Source organism: Cnephaeus nilssonii, assembly GCF_951640355.1.
Source record: "Cnephaeus nilssonii genome assembly, chromosome: 2".
NCBI classification, from domain to species: Eukaryota; Metazoa; Chordata; class Mammalia; order Chiroptera; family Vespertilionidae; genus Cnephaeus; species Cnephaeus nilssonii.
The window spans coordinates 11,781,754-11,798,712 of record NC_137073.1 but is presented as its reverse complement, the minus strand read 5'-3'; the positions used below and the strand labels follow the sequence as shown (position 1 = coordinate 11,798,712).

General features: G+C 49.3%; 1 protein-coding gene across 1 annotated transcript in view; it reads right to left on the bottom strand.

Moving 5' to 3' along the window:
* Positions 1-1,822: 1,822 nt before the first annotated feature.
* The window catches only part of XPO6 (exportin 6), a 129,417-nt gene continuing 114,280 nt past the window's right edge, over positions 1,823-16,959 (bottom strand). Inside the window, exons 18-24 of the mRNA XM_079784684.1 lie at positions 11,783-11,938; positions 10,592-10,706; positions 10,251-10,422; positions 8,194-8,355; positions 5,151-5,249; positions 4,804-5,034; positions 1,823-2,489 (exon numbers count right to left, since the gene is read on the bottom strand). Of these exons, the coding sequence (XP_079640810.1) occupies positions 2,388-2,489; positions 4,804-5,034; positions 5,151-5,249; positions 8,194-8,355; positions 10,251-10,422; positions 10,592-10,706; positions 11,783-11,938 (1,037 nt within the window). The 3' untranslated portion in view covers positions 1,823-2,387. The remainder of the gene's footprint in view (positions 2,490-4,803; positions 5,035-5,150; positions 5,250-8,193; positions 8,356-10,250; positions 10,423-10,591; positions 10,707-11,782; positions 11,939-16,959) is intronic.

The window sequence follows — 16,959 nt, the reverse complement described above, 5'->3', positions numbered from 1 at the left end:
ACAGCTGTGGAGTCAGCCTGCACTGCCGAGGCCGAGGGGAGGCAGCGGAGGAAATGCTGACCTCTGAAGGTGTGACCTCAGACCCTTCCCAGCGCTGCGCCTCTGGCCAACGTAGCTGACATAAACCCAGGAAAAGCGGGCGTGGGCCCGACGCAGCCCGGACAGCCTCCCACACTCACGGCAGCAGGGAAGGCAGCCCATCTCGTAGAAAACCCCGCCATTACCCTTCCCTAGCCCCTTCCTCGGAATGCAGACAATTTCTGGGTCTGTCAACGGCCTGTGAACTCATCCAATTCCACCCTCGCTTAAGGCTTGCCCTTGGGCCAGGCCCCTGCAGCGCCAAGGGGAATCCGGCTGGAGATCTGCCTGACCTCCCCCCTGGACAGACCCTTTGTGCAGGTCACCAGCCTCTGCTTGCACATCTCCAAGGACTGGTAGCTCACTGGGCCACACCCATCCACCTTGGATCAAAAATCCTCCAACCCAGCCCTAGCCAGTTGGCTCAGTGGATAGCATTGGCCTGCAGATGGAAGGCTCCCGGGTTCGAGTCCAGTCAAGGGCATGTACTTTGGTTGCAGGCTCAATCCCCAGCCCTGGTTGGGACCCATGCAGGAGGCAACCAATCTTTGTGTCTCTCTCACATCAATGTTTCTCGCTCTTTCCCCCTCCCTTCCACTCTCTCTAAAAATTAATGGAAAAAGATCCTCAGGTGAGGATTAACAACAACAAAAGTCCTCCAACCAGCCCACCTTACTCCCCACGGCCTTTCCTCTATCACCCCCATGTCCTGTCCAAGGATGGGGCCCACAGACAACAAAACCCATCCCCTCCCCATCCAACACTAGCCTTTCTAAAAGCCCTTTCTTAATCTCAGGCACAGAGAGCACGCCTTGTCTTCCCCAGCACGCCGGTGAGGAGTATTTACAGCCCAGCAATAACTGCATGTTAACTCCTTCCTGGAGAAGAGTTTCAATCGCCTCCTAGATAAACTCTGAAGCGGGGCTAGCCGGGGTGAGAGGCTGCAACTGACACAAAGGGGCTGCCTCTCTCTCTCTCTTCCCCTCCCCATGGTCCCACCCCCCACCCCACCATCACCAAAGTGATTCTTAAAGACCTCAGAAGTAGAAAACATCAGCCCCCAACACCCTTTTCCCTCCCCCGCCCCCCGAGTTCTACAGGAGCCAAGGGCCGCCCTGCCTTCAGAAAACACCCCTCACTGCCGTGCGGTGAGCAAACCTCTTCCTGCGGAGTGGTGGCCCCATCAGAACCCCCTGGTCCTGGCTGTCTGGCCATTACGACACCTGACTCGGAAGAAGCTGACCTGTTAGCCCAGAAACTTCCCACTCACCAATGGCTGAGCAAGGCCCCAGCCTCAGACACACCCATGAGCCCTGAGCCCAGCCACACCCACCCTCGCCCCGCTACATCCTTCCCCCCGCCTCCCCTCCCCTCTCCAACTGCTATTTCCAGACAATTCATCAGGAGCCGGTGCCTGGCTGGCACCCTTGGGAGGGACCCCTTCTCTGGGAGGAATGGGGCACTGGCTCCCCTTAGACTCCACACCCACCTCCACCTCTAGGTTAACTGTCAGCGACATGAAGTTCCCTGCTCTCTGAATATGAGCATGGGAACCCTGCATCCCCACCAGGGTTAGCGGGATGGTATCCAGAAGAGGGCGGGGTGGGGTGCGGTCAGGCCCTAGCAAGATGGTCCTCCTCTGCCCCTGCATGGTACAAACCGGCCTCCTCCCTCACTGCCCCCGCCCAGGACAGCCCCCACCTGGACGCCAGCCCTGGAGGGCTCTGCCTGCAAGGAAGCCCCCTAACCAGCATTTATATAACAACAACATAAGCATTTTATTTTTTCATTAAGCTTCTTAGTCTCTTAGTATCACAATGGAATGATGAGAAAACGAACAAAAAAATCTCAGGAGTCTGCCAATCTCTAACACAGAGCAGAGACTTCAAGGCAATCGGGGGAAGGGGTTGGTAGAAGTGCCAAAAATCCCAACGTCACATCTCTCCGTAGCCGACGAGGCCGGAGGGGGCAGGGAGGTGGAATGGTGAGAAGGTGGCACTGTCCTAGTGGTCCTTGGCATTTCTGTCTCATGACTGACATGCGCCTGATCTGCACAGAGACCCGCAGGATCTCCTGGTGCCCAGCCACATGCCCTCCGTCGGCCCAGACGCCCAGGCTCTCCCACCAGCGCTAAGACACACCCTGAAGCCAGCTCTGCTGGGTGGGCAGCCGGAGAGGTGGGTGGAGGAGGGCGGAGGGCAGGCCATGCTGCTCAGGGGGTAGGAGTCCGAGGAGTAACCGAGGCTCGTCCGGGAGCGGCGGCGGCGGAAGGCGAGTGGTCAGGCGGCGGCCGTCGGGAAGCAGGCGGCCTAGAGCTTCACAGTGCCCGGCGGCAGGCTGTCGTTGCAGAGTCTGTAGTAGCGCAGGTCGTTGACCAGCCTGTGCACATTCTGGGTGAACGAGGGCAGGTCCTGGAAGGCATGGGCACAGCTGCAGCCTGGCCGCACCCAGCACCCCAAGTCACCCACCCGCCCACCAGCACTTCCACCCCAGGGCGCGCTCGAGCTCCCGCACAGTGTACGCAGCGGGCCACTTCCGCTCCTTCCCGCACCGTGTGGGCGCACAGGCACTGCGGGGGGAGAGCACGGCGAGGCTGCCCTCGTGTGCACGGCCCGGCTCTGAGGCGCGAGGATGGGAAACCGGCCTCAGTGACAAGGCCGGAGGGAACGGGCACTGGTCGGGCTGCCAGTGTGCCTCCCTCACCGCGTCCTGTCCAGCATGTCCACAGACTCCTCTCCCCCGTGCTCCAGGCAGGCCCTCCCACCTAAGGGCGACGCCCTGGCGGGAGCCCGCCTGTACCCGTGATCTCACCTGCTGACCACGGCCTGCTGGGCCGCAGACGGCGAACAGAGAGGCTCCTCCCAGCTGAACCCACACCCTACCAGGCAGCACTAGGAGGTGGCCGAGGCTCACACTCTCATCTTTAGATCGTGAATACAGATGCCGGACCACACAGCCAAGTGTGAGCAACACCAGTGGCTCCCTGCCACGGAGCGGGCGGCTCCATCCGAAGCTCCGCTGGCCGGAGCGAGGCACCTCCAGCCGCCTCCTCCCACCGCCCTTTCCCTGGCCCCCTCCCTCCTCTTCCAGCTGCAGCGCAAGGCCGGCCTCTGCCCAAAGCCCTCAGACGCCCGTTTCCTGGCGCCCTCCGCTGAGCTCTCAGTGCCCTGGCCCATCGGCCGTGGACAGTGCACGCAGGCCCTGGAGCCAGAGCGCCAGGCCTGGCCCGCCCCCTGCTCTCGCGTTCCCAGTTCTGTACCTGCCAACTGACGGCTGGCCTTTCTGAGCCTGGGCCCGCCTGGGAATGGGGTTAACAGGGCCCATGCGTCAGAAAGCCAGTGCGGTCCACCGCGCTGCTGGGCCAGGCTTCCCACCAGGGCCTTCTGAAGGCAGAGACGGTGCCCACCCCTGCCCAGGCCCTGCGAGGAGCTGGCTTCAACCAGACTGAGTGAGTGAGCAAGTGAGTGAAGGATTCCTTTATGTCCTCCTCAGAAAACATACCAACGGGTCTCTTAAATCAGCGGCTTCCAAATTCCAACCTGAATTTCCTGGTGGAACACAGGAATCAATGTCTGTGTTTTAAGTACCCAGGAGCTTTGATGCATGACTAAATGTGGAACCCACTGCTTTAAATCAAGAAGTTGACTGATAATGGCATCAGTAGGAACTGATCATTAAGTATTAGAATTTGGACTCCAGAACAGCTGTCGCCAACCGGTGGTCTGCGGACCTGGTGGTCCATGAGGTCCAAAAGGCTGGCGACCGCTGCTCTAGAAAAAGAAAGGAAATACCAGTGGCTGAAGTGAGCTTTAAGCCCCGGAGCGAACAGGTAAGTGCCAGGGAAGAAAGACTAAGGAAAACAGGAGCCGAGTCTAAGGAAAGCTGTCTTGATACACATCACGGCCGAGACAAACAAGAAGGTCGCAGGGCTGTGCTCCAGCAGGAGCGAGACGTACACTGAAGACCGAAGGGAGCCCGTAGACAGGCAGCAAGCACAGGAGTCACAACTCCGAGGATGTGGGTGGAAGAGATTCCACTTCAAGTGGGAACTGGTCAAAGGCGGAAATGACTTATCCCTTAAGAAAAGCTCTGGGGAGAGCTGACCAGGCAAGCAGCAGAGGCTTACCAGCTAAAACGGGGGAGGGCGCGCGCGCAAGTGAGTGCTCAGGAAAAGGCCCAGGACAGGAAACGCTGGGCACCAGGTGGGGACAGCCCACCAGACCTTCCCCAGGCAAGAGGGTGAACACTGTGAGGCTCCTCCCAGGACCTGGTAGCAGGTCAGGTCATGCAGAGCCAGGCGGGATGGTCTGGGAAAAGCCGGGGTCCCATCTCTAAGCTGGGGGCCCAGGAAAGCAGCTGTGGAACTCCCATCTTCCCCTCTATCTGCAAGTTCGGCCGCAGTGACTCTCAGCCCACGAGGAAACAGCAGCTGGTCAGCGGTGTGCTCCACGGGGACAGTAAGTACCAAGAAGCCGAGACAGAGCAGCTGGGCTGCCAGGGCCGACGCTGGGCCGTGGCGGATGAGATGAAGACAGGGTGCTGCCAAAGCCGACACTGAGGAAAGCAGGGACCCGCCATCCAGGCACAGCGCCACGTCATCAGGAATGGCACGCGCTGCCTCAGAGCCACAGGGGTACAAACCACACAGGGGCAGCCTGCCCCCCCTGAGCGGGCACCAGGCGTGAGCCCACACCGCCCTCCCTTTAGCCTGGCCTCTCTCCTCACCCGATCCATCTTGAAATTCCGCCCCAGCACATTTTTCTGGTTGGCATCCACGCCGTCACAGCCGGTCAGGAACTCGGGGAGGAAGGCTGCAAAGAAGCCGTCAAAGTCCACAGAGGCCATGTTGTAAATGGCGATGCCGATCTCCTCCTGCAGGAGGTCGTGGGACTTGTGGACCAGGACCTGCAGCAGCACGTTCACAAACTGGAACAGCATGGTGGTCCGGAAGATCTTCTGCAGACAGAGCCCAGAGTGAGTGCTGGCCGCCAGCGGGCTCAGGGGGCCTCCCCAGGTCCCAACCAGGGCCCAGCACCGTTGATGAGGAACCTTTCTGAGAAATGGCCACCTACCTTGTGGTACAGCTTCTGCTTGGTGTTGAGTGTCTCCAAGTAGAAGAGGTTTTGTTTAAATAGGTGGATGTCAGGTTGGAGAAAGGACTGTCCAAAAGCCTGTCCAAGAAATAAGACCACCACTCTACTAGCAGCATGAAACACCGCCAGGCCAGGCCCTCTGGGCACCCTCCCCCACACGGAGGACCGGATACCGCGGGAGTGGCTCCTTCTGCCGATGCAGGGCAGGGGCCTACTACCTCCAGTCTTCCAGCCTGTCTGGTCAGATCTCAGGAATGTTCCCATGTAGTCTTGTCTCCTAAGTCCTTCCCACTGGGCCTGACTTCTTTTGGTCCCATCCTACACCTGTGAGAGCTTGTTTGGAGGTTCTAGCAGGGGAGCGCAGCTACTCGTATGCTCTTGACCAAAGACCGGTTCTCTCCTCTGGGGGGAACGTCGCCCTCTTTGACCAAGCGCACAGCTTCGGGAGGGACGCACATGGATCGGTGAGGGAGGAGGGGACACCCGCCTAGCCAGCCAGATCAGCCGAATCAACCCTGGCGATCAATGGGGTGACAGATGTCGCAGCCAGATCACCCTCACATCCTCATCCTACATCTTTTGTAATGAACCTCTAGACTCCTTCAGGAAGACTTATCTTTGAAGCAAGAAGCTAAAAACTAAGACAAATAGCTAAGCCTCCCCTCAAGCCAACCACTCACACTCCCATAAGCCCTCTCCCTGGCATCCCAGGTCTTATAAAACAAAAATCCTTAGAGGCACATCACAACCAGCTGCCTCTGTCTTGAAATTAAGCAATAGCAAATTTTTAAACTGCTTTGCAATTTCTGGGCTGTAAAAGTTAGGACCACCCCCCCCCAAAAAAAAAAACAAAACACACACACACACACACACACACACACACACACACCACAAAGAGCCTTGTGCCAATGAAGACCGGGGAGAGTGGGGCAGGCCAATGACAGGCAGACCAGTCGTGTGCAGGACACCTCCTAGAATAAGCCGGGGACGGCCTTGTCATTCTGTCCTAAGCTACAAGGAAGGGTCTTGTAACTCCTGCTGCAGTGATCTCTATGATGCCCACTGGTTTCCACTCATTTTTCAAGTCAGGTTTACTGAAGTCTAACACAGAGTAAAATCCCTCCCTCCCCCACTGAGGGTCACCATTATATAATTCTGACCAACACATCCAGTGCCTAACCACCATCACAATGGAGATACAGAGCCTCCAGCTCCTCAAAGTTCCCTCCAGCCTTAGGCAACCACTGCTCATTTCCTGTCCCTCGAGGCCTGCCTCTTCCAGAATGTAATAGAATGCAACCATGCCAAGCATGTCAAACTCACGGCCAGCAGGCTGCCTGTGTCTCGTTTAAATAAATGAGGCATGCGGCCCATCGACCGCGAGTTTGACATGCTTGAATTGCAGACAGTCTTCTGAATCCAGCTTCTTCACCTACCATAAAGTATCATAATGTATTTACGCTGCAATTTGTATGTTCCTTTTTTTTTTTTTTTTGTTAATCCTCACCTGAGGATATTTCTCCACTGATTTTTTGGGAGAGGAAGAGAGAGAAACATCAGTGTGAGAGAGACACATTGAGTGGTTGCCTCCTGCACGCACCCTGACCAGGGTTGGGAACCTGCAAATGAGGTATGTGCCCTTGACGGGAATTGAACCCAGGACCCTTGAGTCAGAGGGCCAATGCTCTATCTACTAAGCCAAACCGGCTAAGGCTGTTCCTTTTTTTTTTTTTAATCCTTACCTGAGGATATGTTTATTGATTTGAGGGTGAGAGGAAAGGGGAGAGAAGGAAACAGAGAAAGGGAGGGAGGGAGGGAGGAGGAGAGAAAAAAAACATCAATGTGAGAGAGAAACATTGATCAGTTGCCTCTTGTATGCCTCCAATGGGGAATCAAACCCACAACCCAGTTATGTGCCCTGACTGGTAATCGAACCCGCAACCTTTCCGTGTATGCAATGATACTCCAACTGACTGAGCCACCCGGCCAGGGCCATATGTTCCTTTGTATTGTTGAGCCGCAGGCTCTTACATGCATGCACCACTGTTTACTCACTACCAGCAACAGGTATTTGAAATGTTTCCAGCTTTTGGCAATTTTTTTAAAAGCCACTGTAAACATCTGTGCACAGGTGAATATATGTTTTCATGTATCTTAGGTAAAATACTTAGCAGTGGAAACTGTTTTCCAACGTGGCTTTTACCAATACTGTCTACCAAAGAAGACTTAAAAGCGAGGACAGAGGTTAAGAGGAAGGCAGAGGGGACAAACACTTAGTACTCCACACCGAAGCCCGCGTGGGGTGCTGGCGATGGAAGTTCAGCGAAGTGACTGCAGGAAGCCCGGGGGTAGGCATGTGCTTTTCCAGAGAGATCCCCACACAAGGCGTTTGGGTGCATGTGTGCTGGTGGGGAGCTGAAGGGTGAGGAAAAGCAAGCACTGAAAAAACAAAAAGAAAACCTTCCACTTCAACCTAGACTTTGAACACAAATTGTATGTATGCAACTGAGTGCAGAACACAAACAGCACCTGACAGCTGGCCACCCTGGCAAGGGGAGGCCACCGTCTTCCACAGCAGGTGTGGCCCGCCCCCAGAGAGCTCGCTCTCTAGGCTCTAATAGTCACACTTGATCCGAGAGGGGGCACCGAGGCACAGGGCAGGGCTTCGCCCAATTCTGTTCTAGCCAGAATTCTCTCTACAGATGCAGACATGGGCCCCTCCTCCAGAGACTCCGATTCAGTCGGCTTCCAGTAAAGGAGAGCCTGTGATCTGATGCCGTGTCATCCCACTCGACATGGAGACTGAGGTTCTGAGAAGTGAATTCAGTGCATAGTGCTGAGAGGCAGAGCCGAGCTTCCGACCGCACTACAGGCTTGAGGCGGTACTTGTCGCAGTGGTCACGTTAGGGAATGGGACTGAGTGTCAGAGAAGCCAAGGACAGACAGCAACGGACCCAGGTGTCGGAACGAGGCCTGTCTGTTCTTGGGCCACAGGGCAACCTCAGCAGCTCTTCTACGTTACCTGCATGATGGCACTGAACTGAGGCTCGTTCTCCATCTGCTCCTCGGCAACCCCCCTCTGGACACTGGCCAGGACAGTGGACTTGAAGAAGTACCTCCAGTTGTGATGAAGTGTCCGGAAAAGGAGCTCAAACAGCTCAGCTTTCACGTCAGGGGAGGGGCGCTGTGGAGACACACAGAGACCCTCAAACCTTCCCCTCCTGCGGCTCAGAAGCCACTCACAGCCCAGGCCCAGAGCAACAAAGAGGTCTCAGAGATGCCTGGAAACAGCGAGCTGTCAGCTTCCCACCCACACCCCTGTCCTATCAAGGCCCCCGAGTCAGCAGGTCAAATCAGGAGTACTTCGGCAGAGACAGGGCTGCCTGAGACAGAATGCCCGGGTCGGTGCCAAAGGGCCCTTTTCTGATGGACACACTCAGGTTTTCAAGCTCAGAAAAGGCTACTAAATGGAAGAACAATTAGGAAAATGGCTTTTCTGTTCAGAAAGCAGCTGATCTCATCTGTCATAGTCTTGGTAGTTGTCCCTTTTCCCAGGATAAACAATGCTTTCCAACTAACCTGCTGATCTTATATAACTCAGAAGCTAAAGACAAATAAGAAGCCTTAAAGCAGATCTATCCCCCATAGAAAATGGGCTTAAGGGGCACTTAGGAGCCACAGAAAGAAGCCTCTGAGGGTCTGGGGGAGGCAGCACCTCCGAGGCAGGGAGGGGAGCAGCCTGCAGGGCTGACTGCTCTCTGGGCCAGTCTCCTCTTTCACTGGCAGCTGGGATTCTGGGATGAGTAGAGGAGAGGGAGGCAGGCTCAGCAATATTTTCTAATTTGAACAAAAATCTCCAAGTCACTAGAGGGCATGACGGGTCACATTATTCCAGATGGGTCTGGAGAATTCAAAATGATAAGGCCCCGATATATTTAATTCAGCTGATTAAGATGAAATTGAGACAGAAGGCATGAGCTTCCATGGCAGGAATCCTTACAGGGCCCACGTGTGTTTAATGATGCAAAGCAAGTGGAATCACTTAAGCCTTAATTTGAGCAGTTAAAAAGGTTAGCACTTATTGACGTAACTATTACATAAAATTTAGTTAATCTACTTATTCTGGATCTTGTCATGCTGTGTCCATCTGTTTTTCAGGAAGAACAGAGACTTTGCTATAACGAGGAAAGCTTTGGATCTGAAAACTTGCCTTGTATACTTGAGATCATGAATGCTCTTGATAGGAAAAGTACCGTATTTTCCGGCGTATAAGACGACTGGGCGTATAGAAGATTTTCCTGGGTTAAAAAGTCGTCTTATACACCGGAAAATATGGTACATCCTATATAATAAAAGGCTAATATGCAAATCAACCAAACGGCAGAACAACCAGTCACTATGACGCGCACTGACCACCAGGGAGCAGATGCTCGACGTAGGAGCTTCCCCCTGGTGGTCAGTGCGCTCTCACAGGGGGAACGCCCCCCAGGCAGAAGCTGGGCTCACAGGTTGGCAAGTGCAGTGGCGGTGGCGGAAATTTCATGCACCAGGCCTCTAGTTTGTTAAAATGTTTGCTGTAGAAAACTATATATTCACCTAAAGTTATAAACTGTTTGCCAGGGAGGTTGATCTTTACCAATCAACCTTGCTTACACTAGACTAGTTCTAATTAACTCAACCAATATAAAAATACTGTACCAAGCTAAAGACATTCTTTTTTAAAATATATATATATATTTTATTGATTTTTTACAGAGGAAGGGAGAGGGACAGAGAGTTAGAAACATCGATGAGAGAGAAACATCAATCAGCTGCCTCCTGCACACCACCCACTGGGTATGTGCCTGCAACCAAGGTACATGCCCTTGACCAGAATCGAACCTGGGACCCTTTAGTCTCCAGGCAGACGCTCTATCCACTGAGCCAAACTGGTTAGGGCTAAAGGCATTCTTTCTTGGAAAAAAATTATTTTATAAAAATAAAATAAAATAACTAACAAATTAACTTTAAAACACAATTCATTTTCCTTACTATTTCATTCCCTCCCCAATTGGATGGGACAAGCTGAGCGGCACATACCTCGGCAATGATGGGATACACCTGCTCCATGCTCAGGGAGATGATGCTAGGAAGGAAGGGCTTGAACACCTGGCCAGGTTCCTGTACCACCACCTGCAGGATCTTCAGGAACTTCTCGACCACCCGGCAGCCAGTGCTGCCTTCGTGGAGGATGCTCTCGGCTAATTGTTCTCTGCAGACAAAAGAAACCACACAGTAGCCAAGGAATGTTTCTCTGGGACCAGCATGAAACCAACACTGTGGCAAGTGAAGAAGAGGAGCAAAAAATTCCACCCTTCGTAGCTGGGCCCCGCCACTTCTCCTTGAAATTTGAAAAGCATGGACAACAAGTGTGTGGTTACCTGGTAAACATATTGAGGAAAGTCTGTATGATCTGTTCAGTGAAAGGCACACCCATCTGTACTCTAAGGCCTCGAAACAAAGTGAGGAAAAAGCTCAGCATCTCATCAGTCACATCTAAACAAAGGACAAAGCAAATGATCAGAGGCCTGCACACAGGGATAAACGGAAGCCCCTGGCTTGACAGACTTCCTCTTGCAATCTGCTCTATCATCTCTCTAAGGCTTCCTGCTGAAGGAATTTCCCCAACACCATCAGAGCCGGTGACGGAAAGTGGGAAATGATTAGGGACATGCTGAGAAAACAGCTCTGGTGTAGTGAGCCTCTGCTGATGGCTCTAGATAGGAAATGGAGCCTCCCTCACCGCTCAGTCCCAGCCAAGTTCAGAGTTTTCACTGCAGATGGAGTGTTTTGCACACACACTGATGGAACTATTCAATCGGGTCGACACCAAAGTGCTTCAGCAGTTTCTCTCTGTGACCAATAATCCCTGCAGTGAGGGTTAAGTCAGGGTTAAATGACTAAAAGTGGACAATGAAGGTGTATTCAGATTGCATGGCCCTGGTCCATTAAATGCATTAATGTCAGAAAACATTGGTTCCATTTAATGTAGTTTCACTTCCAGATCTAAACAACCATCTTGTATAGTATGTTTCGGCTCCAACCACAAACTCTGCTTACAAGAGGCAATCAGTGAATTTTTGCTGACTCAGAAACCCCCAATATCTCCTGAATTTTTACTGACTCAGAAACCCCCAATATCTCCTACCACTGTAAATGCTCTCACATACCTGCACAGAGCTAGACAGCGCCCATAGTGACAGCGGCAGAGTGGGGTGCAGCAAACCCACCTTGCCATATGTGTAAGTAAGTAGCATTTGTGGGGAAAAAGTTCTCTTTCCTCTCCTGTATAATGCCTCGCTATTCTCAGCCATTTAGGTTCCACACTGGGAGAAGGCAAAGCCTTCAAAAATAAAAACGAGGCAAGTAACTCAGTGCCACCTGACACAGGTGCAAAGCCCATGTGAAGGCTCCCTGGGGCCTGAGCCCCAGACCCCCACATAATAAACCTCACTGCCCTCTGCCCTCAGAGTCAAGGCCTGTACTGCTGACGGGGGGGTGGGAGGGGGGGTGGTGCTCTACAGAGCTAAGCAGTGACTCGGGCCCTTGTGCGGCCTGCGGCCAGCTCCTACCTGACTGATGAATAAAAGCTGGAAAGAGGGCCAGGGAGACCTGAACGGATTCCTGCAGTGACTGGTAGCAGATCTGTCGGGACTTGGTGGATTCCCCGGAGATACTCTCCACGATATCTTCTAAGACACTAAGTGTCTGGTGGATAATCACTTTGGCTGCAAATCAAGATTAAGTTGCATGTTATGACTTGTCTGACGATCAAGAGTAACACAAGGGAAGGAGAAGAAATCTGCAAGGGTATTTAGATTACAGTGACACAGACATAGTCACAGTGACACAGGAATAGTCTCTCTTGATTTTCTCTCTCTCTCCCGCTCCTCCCCCCTCCTTTTCTTCCTTTCCTTCTTTTTTTCCCCCCCTATTTACTGTCAGAACTCCAGGTGCCTGCTCAGTTTGTCCCTCTATCCTGCTTCTATCCACCAGAAACAAGTCCACAGAGAAGAAAAGATCAAATGTAGCCTCAGGTTAGGTGCCTTAGACTTAATTAAGCCTCTAAAACGGTGAACAAACTGGTAAGAAAACCAGGGTCACAGGTAATTACCACAGGCAAGAATGGACACATGCAGATCAAACACTCTCCTTCAACTCCAAATCTGACCCTCACCTGGTAATCCACACAGCACTTGCCATGCACATCATGAAATAAAGGAACCTCACTTTACAACGGTGCTGGGAAGCCCTGAAGGGGGACCTCTCACACATGCACCGCTAGTTGCAGCCTACATAACCAGCAGAAAGAAGGTAAGAATTATTTTGACAAAGGAGGTCATTTTTCACTTAGCAATTTCATCTGCTTTCAAGAGAAAAAGATCCCTCCCTGCCCCAGCACTAATGCACTAACCCCCACTTGCATCAAATGAGAAACTGCTACAACCTCAAACTCTTGTTCTCCTACAATGAACTTCAATTCAAAACAACCCTCCCCAGTTTCCTCCTAAAAGCTAATAAAAGCTGTCTTACCCTTTTGTCTCTTCGAACTTGCCTGTGGCTTGCTACATTTTTCTTATTCCATATTGCAATTCTCTGCTACTGCCTAATAAACACATTTTGCTGATAAAATAACTGGCTGTTTATTTTTGAGATGACATTATATGGTGTCAGAAGTGGGATCCAAAGGAGACAAACCCCTGAGGACCTAACAACCCCTGGAACTAGGGGAGGCATCCCCTTGAGCCTTTTGTGCTCTAACACTCCCATGAACTGTCTTTTTCCTTTTGGTTAGGTAAATGTGTAAGATGCCCAGCTCCCTCCCTTTAGTTATTAAGCTCTCTGACTTTATCTGGGACCTATTTAAAGGTTTCATACTACCCTGGCCGGTGTGGGTCAGGAGTTAAGAGTGTCAGCCCAGACAACGAAAGATCTCGGGGTTGATTCCAGGTCAAGGGCACATACCACGGTTGCAGGTTCGATCCCAGTTGCGTGTGGGAAGCAACCAATCAATGGAAAAAATATCATCAGATGAGAATTAACCAAAATAATAGTATTGCTCTTCCTGGTGAGTACCTCTTTCTGTTTGGAATTACAATGGCCATTACTAATTGTTTTAAATTAGTCTACCTTAAGGGGCCCCCTTAAAAGAGAGAATTCCAGACCTCTCAGAGACAATGAAATGAATCCTTTGGTTGGTATGCAGAAGCTTTTTTTTTTTTTTTTTTTTTATATTTTATTGATTTTTTACAGAGAGGAAGAGAGAGGGATAGAGAGTCAGAAACATCGATCAGCTGCCTCCTGCACACCCCCCACTGGGGATGTGCCCAAAACCAAGGTACATGCCCTTGACCGGAATCGAACCTGGGACCCTTGAGTCCGCAGGCCGACGCTCTATCCACTGAGCCAAACCGGTTTCGGCAATATGCAGAAGCTTTTAAGGGTCAAGTAACTTGAAAAACAGCTTTAAAAAGGATCCTTACAGCATGCAATTTTTTTTTAATCTTTAATATAAAACTTTGGCCATATGAACAAGTAACCTTAACTTAGTCCATCTGCCAAAAACACCATTTGGGTCCAACTGTTCTTTTGAGTTTTATGCCTGAGACATGGCTAATATTTTTAAAAATCAGTTTGTATTGTGTGTGTGTGTGTGTGTGTGTGTGTGTGTGTGTGTAATATCTTCCTATCTCTGAATGGTATTACCAAAACTTATGTGTAATGTATTTAATGAGTTTTAAAAGATTAAGCATTTATATAAATTAAGAATACTTTCAGAAATATAATCAAAACTAACCCAAATGAATTTCAGGGAATATTTGACATTAATGTTAGTTCCAGGTTGTTGGTTTAATTAAAACTGGCATGTCTTTCAAATTATTTACTTTCATTTTACCTAGATTTACTGAAAAATCAAATAAGTTCATATTATCTCTATTACAAAATTTGTCAGCAAAGAAAATAAGATAATGGTTAGCTGGTTTAATGTCCAATCCAAGCATAATTGTTAAAAACAAGTAATTTAAATAAATGCAAAGAAGGTCAACACTAAGTAACAGATATTCATTGAATGTCTAAATCACTTCCAATTAGATAAACATTAAATGCTAAAAATAAGTTTAATCACTTTTGGCATTTTAATTTTACCAAAAAAAGTTTATTATGAGAAAAAATATACTTCCAAAAATTTTGAAATACATTTATAATTTGTTAACTTATTACTGGATGCTAATATATGAAAAACAGTCACAACTGCCTGCTTTCTACTTTTCACTGAAAAGCAAAGATTCCAAATAGTTTAAAAAGTTGGAAGAGCTAAAAATACAAATGAACCAAAGAGAAAATGTTAACACTTGAGTAATAAGCATGAACTAATTCTGCACAAACGATGAGCATCAATGCTGAGAGAATGCAGACAAAGTAGCAGGCAGTCCTTTGGAAGATAAGCAGTCACAGAACTCCTAGGAGAGTTTCTCCTACTACAGAAAGACTTCCTGGTTTTCAAACTGTGGTGAGAGATGATTGGTGAGTGATGATTAACATTTACTTAAATAGAAAATGTACATAGTATCTACATTTGCCAATATTGACAAGTATAAAATATATATCTTTAATTCTATCTATAATTTAGATTATAGATTTATTATCTATATATAAATAGGAGAATAATTTTATAAAATGCAAAATGGGGTGCATGCATGGCATATACTGAAAATAGTAAAGACATGTCCATTTATTAAACTTATTTGTTACTTATGGGCCATAATATACACTATATTTCTTGCTATGAAATGATCCCACATGTTTGAAAGCTATTGCACTTATACCACAGTGAACTGAGCAAACCAAAGTGTCTGCAGTGGCTGAAAAGGCCAATACACGAACAAGCACCCTTTCTGTCCTGTCACACACAGTGCTAACTCAAGGCCAGGCTATAATCGCTCTTTGATAGGCTCATACTCTGTTGCCTTGTCTTTTTAGATTTGTAGCCAGGCAGTAATCTTTATTTAGAAGAACTTCCCCATTTCTTATAATTACTTGCAAGGCCGGAAATTCTGGTGGTGGCTTCCAAGATATTTATAGGTCTGCCATAAGTTTAGTTGTTGTCCCATCTTTCAAATCTTTATTCTCCCTACTCAACATGGAGCAATACTCTTCAGCAGTAATGGCGGGATCCTACTGCCCCTGTCTGTTCTAATCATTCCCAGTCTCACAAAGACATGAATGAATCGCATACTATAATCCCAGAAAGCATGTGGCTGATTTTAACTATACTATGTAGTTTACATTCATTTAATGTAACACGAGGCAATTATGCTATCCTTAAGAGTAAGCCTGCAATTATTCTGTAACAACTGCCTTGCATCATTTCTTTTTTAAATATGTTTTTATTGATTTTTAGAGAGAGAGGAAGGGAGATAGAAACATCTATGAGAGAAACTTCATTGATTGGCTGCCTCCTACATGCACCCTTACTGGGAATTGAGCCCAAAACCCGGGCATGTGCCCTGACAGGGAATCAAATCATGACCTCCTGGTTCATAGGTCAATGCTCAACCACTGAGTCACAACAGTGGGGATCATTTCTGTTTTTAGATAAGCTTTATAAGTGTTTAAAATTGAGGTCAATTTGAACCAAAAAATTGAAATTATCAGGAAAAAGGTTTTTTTATAAAACTAGAAAATAATAAAGGTGAAAGAAAATGACTATATATGAAAAGTAGGATGTGTATTTTCAATGAAAGAAGGTATGAGGAATGGAGATACAGTTTTTGGTAAGAGGGGAAGAAAAAGTAATTTTTGTCCTAAAGTAAAATGAATGTTCCAAAACAAGAAAGAACAAAGGTAAGACATAACCTACTTGGATATAAAAAGTTACAGAAGGCTTATGGAAAGGAAATCTTGAGAAAGGAACTGTATGTGGTGACTGGAGATTGAAATTCTAACAAGCAACTATAGTTTGCTTGTCCCCGATTGCAATTGTCTGCTATTCCCAAATAAACCCATATTGCTGGTACGATAACTGGCTATTTTACTTTTGAGGGTGACAACATCTACTGCTGATGTGTTCAGAAATAAAATTCTTAAATAATGGGCCTGTGACAAAAGGTATAACTATTATTATGCTGTATTATAGTATATGTCGTTGACAACATAAACTTCCAACAATACCCTAATGTGTGAGCTCACTGGATGACTGCATACAGCGCACAGGGAAACAGAGCCAGTGGCCAGCAAACAGCAGGAGTTCAGAAGAAAGAGAGAGGCCAGAGGATGCTGGATATGAAGGCAGATGATCACTAGATGGCTACACACACAGGCAGGATCCTCGTCCGTACACTGAGGACAGCCAACAGCCCCCCTCTGCAGGGTTGCTGTGACGATCAGAGACAAGGTTCAGAATAATCCTGGCAACATGCCTGGTATACCAGAAGGCCCAGGAGAGAAAGGCTGTCATCACCCCCCAGCACTGATGGGGTGCTCGTCCCCTAGACACTGCTTCCTCCAGAAGCCCCCTTGGCTCAGCCTGGGCTCGGCAGCCTCGGCCTTGGCACAGCTCCGGGCTAAATTGCCAGAGCCACCCTGCACCTGGCCATGCTCTCTGGATCACCCTGCCCCCGAACTCACCAGCCTCTGGGGACTGAAGAGGCTTCCAGGGAAGGGTACAGAAAGAGTCCATGCTCTGGAGGTGGATGAAATCGGGTTTGACTCCTGACTCCTAGATTCTGAGTCTCGGTTTCCACATCTG